The sequence below is a fragment of the Hesperophylax consimilis genome, chromosome 29 (genome assembly GCF_061612785.1).
Source record: "Hesperophylax consimilis isolate HC1 chromosome 29, BYU_Hcon_1.0, whole genome shotgun sequence".
NCBI lineage: Eukaryota > Metazoa > Arthropoda > Insecta > Trichoptera > Limnephilidae > Hesperophylax > Hesperophylax consimilis.
In genome coordinates, this window is record NC_142864.1 from 3,122,918 (window position 1) to 3,130,812 (window position 7,895).

Sequence of the window (7,895 nt, forward strand, 5' to 3'; positions counted from 1 at the left end):
TTCTATTTCGCGAATTAACGCGAAAAACGTGATTTTGGCCGTATTTCAGCTAAATTATTCTATTTAGCGAAATAGGCGCGAATTTCCCGAAAATACCGGGTATTAAAATAATGTGAGAATTTCAAAAAATCGATATTTACATTACGAAATTTTATAATTTTGTTACTATTTTATGTGTAAATATTTAATATTTTTGTACTGTAGGCTAAAATTGCTTTTTGACATTACACAAATTGTGCGAAATAAATTACGCCTATTGATGTTAATCGCAATCTGCATTTGTTGTGTTTGTGTTTGACCCGTACTTAGAGTTTCCTTCCTTATTAAAATTAATTATTTATAATCTTTCATATGGAAATACTTGCCAATGAAGGTTAAACATATATTTTACCAAAAATACTTAAAATATGCGCTAAAAACATTCAGGAAATACATTTTTTTCTATTTTGCTACAAAACGCTAAATTATGCCTCAAAATGCTATTAAACGCTAAATTTCTAATTGTTAATGCTAAAAAATCTGAAAATTAATGCTAAATTTTGCCATCTCTACCTATAATGTACCTATAATATAAATGAACTAATGTACTTATAAAAAAACGCAATATAAGTGACTTTAGTTTAGACAGATTTGTTTTAAAATACTGAAGGGACTCCAGAATTCCAGATAGGCCAATTTATGTTACTTAATTGTTCTGTATACCGTACAAGGGTCCAAACTGGTCAGAGCCAATGGAACTAAGGCAACCCTAAATGGGGTATGTAGTGAGACTGCATGAGTGGGGAGAGGAAGTACCTGGCTATTCAGATCTTGTAACCAAAGTTACGAAACCTCAATATCAATTACTAACTAATAGTAACTGCACGGATATTTAAGAGTTTAATTTCTTTTAATTAGTTTTTTTTTGTTGTTGTTTTGAAGTAGCGATTATTATTAGAAGGAGAAAACACCAAGCTCTGTTTTTGCAATTAAAATTCAGGTATATTTTTTTATAACTAAATATATTATTATTCATTTTTAAATTCATAATTCGGATATTTTAGTTTAAATTCGGGTAAATCTATCATTTCACTTTCTCTTACGACTACTCTTCTATCTATTAAAGCCTCCACCATAGACCATTCACGGTGCTTTATAGCACATATAAAAGCGAAACCATTATCCGCGTTAACATCCACTCCCCTCTCCAGGAGTAGCCACATTATATCCCACTTTCCATACCGCGATGCCATCGTTAGCGCGGTATTTCCCCATCCGTCTAACCTGTCAGCATCCACTCCCCTCTCCAGGAGTAGCCGCATTACATCCCACTTTCCATACCGCGATGCCATCGTTAGCACGGTATTTCCCGATCCGTCTAACCTGTCAGCATCCGCCCCCTTCTGCAGGAGGTACTCTACAACCGGGCAACGTCCCTCTATTGCCGAATAATATAGTGCAGTCCGGCCATTATTATCTGTCGCGTTGATGTTAACATCACTTTCAACGAGATGCGCTACAGTTAGTAATTCTCCACCCATGGCCGCATACATGATAGCAGACATACCATCTCTACAGCGTGTATTAATATCTGCACCGCGCTCCGCTAAGTATTTGAAAACATTCAGTTGACCGTACCAAGCAGCTGTAAGTAATGGAGTCATCTTCCACATATTCCACTGTCCCATCAATACAGCAAAGGGAACAGCAGATTCCTTCTCCAGTAGTTTAACCACATCGAGGTGGCCATATTCAGCAGCAAGGTGAAGGGCAGTTGGCCAGGACCGTTCATCTTCGTGTTTCATCAATATTAAGCAGTAATGCTCAACATAATTTTTTAATTGTTCTGATAAAATTTTCTTAACATGTTCAACATTATTATTTTTAATAGCCTCTGTAAATGGTGGTATAATTTTTAATTCAACTTCTTTTATTCTATCAAATATTCTTGAGGTACAACTAAAATACTTTTTAATAATTTGATAAAATGAATTAACGATAACAAGTTCTTCCTCTTCCACAAAACGTGTTATTTTTAATCCTTTACAATCGATTAAAATTCGTTTAAATAAACGAACGAAAAAGAACAATTCCTCTTTTGCATCATATTTTTCATATTTTTGATTAAATAAACTTGCAAATAAGATATTTTCCTTGATTTCATCAGAACATGTTCCGATATGATTTAAAATGTGTGTAATTATTCCGTCCAATACTAACACCCGTATTCAGAGTCGATCCTTTAGTTCAAGAAACCTTCCTTTCCTTTAAAAAACACCGTTTTATATTCAGAGACACGCCTAAAGTCGGTGTGACGTCACTTAGTAAGGAAGCTACCTTTCTCAAGATTTCAAAAAATTTTGTATACAGAGACGTCACTATGGAAGTCTCTACGACACTGCGCACGCGCATACTTGCTTACTTTGACTTTTAGCTGTCAAAACTCGAGGTTGGTGGGTAGGGTACCTTTGCCTTGCTAAGTCGGTGATTTGTTCCCAGTTGTTGCGGTTGTTGCTGTTGAAAACATAAAACAATGGAGATGCAGATTATGGAAATGGAGATCATGGAAATGGATAACGAGTTTTTGGATTACATCCTTGATCCATACAATACACGTGACGACGTTGGCACGGACAATATGGGCAGCGTGCGGCGTTATTTACGCGATTTTGAAAATCCCGTGGAGTTTTACAGTGACCGGCAATTTAAGGATCGTTATCGGTTGGAGAAAACAACTGTAATGCATATATTAATTCCTCTATTATTTCCGAATTACGCTTTAGTTAATAATAGAGGCTTGCCCATACCTCCTGTTATTCAGGTAGCTATCGCGCTGCGATTCTACGCTACTGGTAATTATCAGGTAAATGCGTCTTTTTTACTAGATATCTATTGTCAAATTATGTTCTACTTTTGTGAAACGAAAATATTACATTTTGTGATGCTGAAACTTGTTATTTACATTATGTCTGTACTGATTTGAAATCGACAAAGAATGAAAGAATGCATATATTATTTAATGAAAACATGATGTCAACCTAAAATTAACCAGATGCCCTTAGATGTACAAAATATCTAGATGGAGTGTTCATCTTGTATTATTTTCAATGTTCATTAACTACCTACATATTTTTATATGATTCCAGATTGTTGCGGGAGATCTACACAAACTGAGCCAACCAACCTCCAGCAGAGTAGTGCAAAAGATTTCCTCCAGATTGGCGCAACGGATAACTGAATTTATTCATTTTCCTCAACGGCCCCAGGACTACGCTGAAAATCGGAAACTCTTCTATTCAAGAGCCCAATTTCCAGGAGTCGTTGGATGTATTGACTGTACACACATTGCCATCAAGAGCCCAAGCCGAACAATAGGGGAATCTTTTCGCAACAGGAAAGGATGGTTCTCCTTGAATGTGCAAGCTGTGTCAGGTCCACGTTTGGAATTTTTGGACATAGTTGCCAGGTGGCCTGGTTCTACCCACGATTCCAGGATATTTCAAAACAGCGCGTGCCGCCTAAAGTTTGAGGAGAAAAGGATTACAGGCATTCTTCTCGGGGACAGCGGATATGGCCAGACAAATTATATGTTCACACCAGTATTAAATCCTGCAAATGAAGGGCAAGAAAAATATAATAAGGCGCAAATTTCCACACGGAATGTAGTCGAAAGATTATTTGGTGTATGGAAGAGGAGATTTCCTTGTCTGAGGAGGAAATTAGAAAATAAACTAAGTAATACTACAAACATTATCGTTGCGTGTGCCATTTTGCATAATTTATGTATATCGTCAAACGACCAGCATTTTGGGCGGTTTGAGGGTATAAATATACCTGTCAATTCGGTGGTGCAGTCTGCTTCAGGCAGAACGATAAGAGATGCATTTATCCAAAGACATTTTACGTGATGTGTAATGAACTGTGAAAGGACACCATATATGTAATGAATAGTGACGTCAGTAATTGTGCCGTGTAATGAACTGTGAAAGGACACCATATCTAATGTATAATAATTGTGCTGTGTAATTAACTGTGAAAGGACACCATATATAATGTATAGTAATTGTGCTGTGTATTGAACTGTGAAAGGACACCATATCTAATGTTATGACTAATGAAGTCATATTTTTTAATGCATAGTAATTGTGCTGTGTAATGTCATGCTGTGAAAGGACACCTTATCTAATGTAATGAGTAGTGAAGTCATATTTTTTATAATATGTTATAATTATGCTGTGTATTGAATTATGAAAGAGCACAAGGGTTTATCTTAAATATATACCTATGTATGTATTAATAATGTCCATTATCAAAAAAATTGAAACAGAATGGAAAATAAATAAAACATTTATTGGAGATTAATATATTTTTTATTCATATTTATTTATTGGCGAGCTCTTTTTCCAATTCTGCCTTCGCTCTTCTTATTTGTAGTTCTATAAGTTCGTTCTGCAGACGAGCTCCTTTCGACTGCTCCCGAGCAGTCTCGATCTGCTCCCGGGCAATCTGCTGGGCAGTCTCCCTCTGCTCCCGGGAAGTCTCGATCTGCTCCCGGGCAATCTCCTGGGCAGTCTCCCTCTGCTTCCGGGCAGTCTCCTTCTGCTCCCGGGCAGTCTCTCTCTGCTCCCGGGCAGTCTCCATCCTTACTACGTGCATTTCTTCATCGTACTTTGTTAGATTGGTGCTTCTGAGGCAACGCACTTGGCCCTCGTCCCGAACCACCTGCCCACTAGATGGTATCAAGTCTGAAACAACACAAAATTACAAGCTGATTAGTGAAACAACACAAAATTGCAAGCTGATTAGTCATCAATGTAAATAACAGGTTTATTTGTGTAAATAACACTCTGTGCCCCATGACATAGTGCACAGTCGGGAAACACGCCAAACACGCGCCCAACATATTTATTTATTTACACAGTAAAGTAAGTAAGTGTAAAGTAAATATAAAGTGCAAACTATAAATTACAAGTAAAAATTAAAATTTAAAGTAAGAAAAAAAACAGTAAAAATGTAGAAATATAAATTATCTCTAAAAGGTACCCACAAAGATTTAAATATAAAAAGTAAGAAATCCTGGATTATGTCATCCGATTTCATAAATTTTTCAAGTACCTATGATTTCTAGTACATTAAATAGTTTTGGAGTGCAGTACTGGTAGGCATATTATGTTTACATGATGTATTATCGTGGTACCTACTAGCAAACAAATTAAGTTTAATGCATCTTTTGTATGAGGCCAGATTACCGACGAAGTGATCGATATTAGCATATTCATTGCATGTACACGGATGACATTTGTCATCAACAGCTCGGCTGTGGAACGATTTGCTGGCCTCTGTTTTTCCTCCCTCCTACAACATTGGTCTCTTCAAGACCCATTTTCACTCCTTCCTCAAAAACATTCCCCACACAGCATCTTCAACAGGGCCCCTCTTTCTTTATGGTGGAAAACGAGAGGTTAAAGTAAAGCTCTCCGAACTCCGAGCATTATTTGAACCTTTGTACGAAAATGCAAGTAATCACAGCAAATAGAGAGGTAAATATAGTCACCTTTCTTGGCTATAATGCGACGTGTCTTCGTCTTGAGCTGGGGCGTTGAACTTTCCTCCGGTGTTTTTGTTATATCTGAAAATTAAAAACACTTTTGCAATATTTCTATCTCGAAAATTATTTAAGATTTAGCATGACAACTGATAAAATTATGTAATAAGTTCCTACAGAGAAATGCGAACACTACCATCTAACAACAAATCACATTTTGAATTGATAAGAATCAATTATATTATCAAAAATTGACTTACCAAACACCGGCACTTCCGTCGACTGGTCAGTCCATGGCATGCTGAATAAAGCAGACGTGCTGGTGCTGGGCACAGCGGTATCTGAAACTTAAACAATACTTTATAAGAAATAAGGTCAAAGTTAAATAAACAAGTAGCCAAAATATTTCACATAACTTTCTTAAACTAACCGCGATCGCTGTCGTTGCTAAAGCTCAGTTCAACGTTGGTGGCCAAGTCCAGCACGCTGTCAACGGGATGATGCTCATCAGAGACAGTTGGCGACAGCCTGCCCCCTCCCGTCTTCATCCTGCTCCTCTTTTCCTCGCAGAGCTCCATCTTCCTTTTTGACTTAATGTTGTCCCAGCATTTCTTAAGCTGCGCTTGGGTCCGCTAAGAAGGAATTCAATAATACAGTATTATAATAGTATTACGGAATCGGAACAATAGAAGAGTATGTATATGAATGAAAAAAGAGTATCCCTGTGGGGAAACGGCGTGATGGCTAGTTAGTATTTCAATTACAAAAGATACAAACCTTTTGATTGCCGGCGATTGAGTTGAAATCATCTGTCAACTTGGCCCACGCATTTTTCTTCTCGCCAAGTTGCAGATGATTAGTCGAAATGCTGGCAACGGCAGGATATGTGTTTATTAAATCTAATAAACATTGCCTTTCACTCGGCGTGATTATAATACGAGAATTCATTGTTTAAAAAGGAAACTTTCGAGACACTCAACTGAAGATGTAACAGAGACTTTTGACAGGCCGATGTTATTTACTTATTTACGACAGACGCTTGAACTAAATCCATAGACAACAGCATAGATAAACACACAGATTGTCCCAAAACGGGGCATGTTGTTTCCGTAGAAGCAGGACATCGACAAGTTTCGGATGACGTCACACCTTTCTTTCGGCGTAGACAAAAGGTCTCTACCTGAGGAAAGGAAGCTCAAAGTGTGGACTCTGTATAGAAGCGTTAAAGGTAAGGACGGTTCTTACCTTTGCTTAGGTAAGGCTGACACTCGACTTAGACAACTTTAAGGATCGACTCTGAATACGGGTGTAAGACACCTTCACTGATATTATCTAGCTTCGGCTCGTCCACCTTATTCAGTGCTGTGTAATAATAAAGGTCATATTGTGTTATCAGAGAAACAAAAGATTTTTGAGTACTTTCTATGTTCAAGCCACTGAGAAGAAATGTAACGATGTATTCATTCTTTTCTCGGATTGCAATATGAAGAGCAGTTTGGTGTTCCTGATTCCTAAATATGGAATTATCTTCTAGCCACAGTCGACTAATACATTCAGCGTTTAATTCAATTGTTTTCTTTGACATTGGTTTTTTGTTTAAATGCATATTCATAAACATCCTGATATTCCTGCTGTCCGGATGAAGCAGTATTTTAGGAACAAGTATTTCTTTAAACAGTTCATACCTGTAAGATATGGGGGGTCGTTGGTTAATCCAGTGGACGACCATCTGAGAACAGCAATATTCTGCGTAGGTACGGTGGACAAACTGGAATCCTCCATTTCTTTTAAATTGTAACAAACCATGTCTGTTATATTTATTCAGCCACTTCTCTTCAATGGGGTCAAAGTTGTCATCGTAAAAATCAGGAAAGAACGATCTGAAAGCAAATTCGCCGTGTGTTTTTGTTACATCATCACGATATTTCTTCATTTCGATTTTGTCTAACTCTTCATGTTTAGAAGTTTTTTCTTGTAAATAAATGTTGTATTTCAGATCTATAAACTTCTCGAATAGATTTGGAACATTTAAAAGTTCTGGAGACTTATCTTCTGACAACTGATTACTTTGCGGCCTTTGGTAACTGTTCACTTCTGCCATCATCCTCAGCTGCAAAGGAACCCCCATGAAGCTGTCCATTTTCTCTCCCAGTACTTGCTTCGCCTCCTGAAGTACTTCTCTGGCTTTCTCTTCGAGTCTTGCATTCTCTTCCTGTGCGTAATCTCTCAGCTCGAGGGAAAAACAGATACTCCAAAAAAGAAATAAATAATGTTGTTGCACTGTTTCTTCAATCCTAACAAAACTTGTGGCGATTTGCTTCAAATTATCTTCTATTTGTTCTTTCAGATATTCTCTAGCGGTTATAAATGT

The 7,895-nt window shown here is 37.3% G+C and overlaps 1 protein-coding gene across 1 annotated transcript; it reads right to left on the reverse strand.

The window, feature by feature from the left end:
• Positions 1-4,359: 4,359 nt before the first annotated feature.
• On the reverse strand, positions 4,360-6,784 carry LOC149409772 (uncharacterized). Its single transcript, XM_089649066.1, has 5 exons — positions 6,302-6,784; positions 5,955-6,156; positions 5,785-5,865; positions 5,534-5,608; positions 4,360-4,724 (listed from the first exon to the last, which is right to left on the reverse strand). The coding sequence occupies exons 1-5, from the start codon at positions 6,470-6,472 to the stop codon at positions 4,360-4,362; spliced, it is 894 nt and encodes a 297-aa protein (XP_089505192.1). The 5' UTR covers positions 6,473-6,784.
• Positions 6,785-7,895: the final 1,111 nt, after the last annotated feature.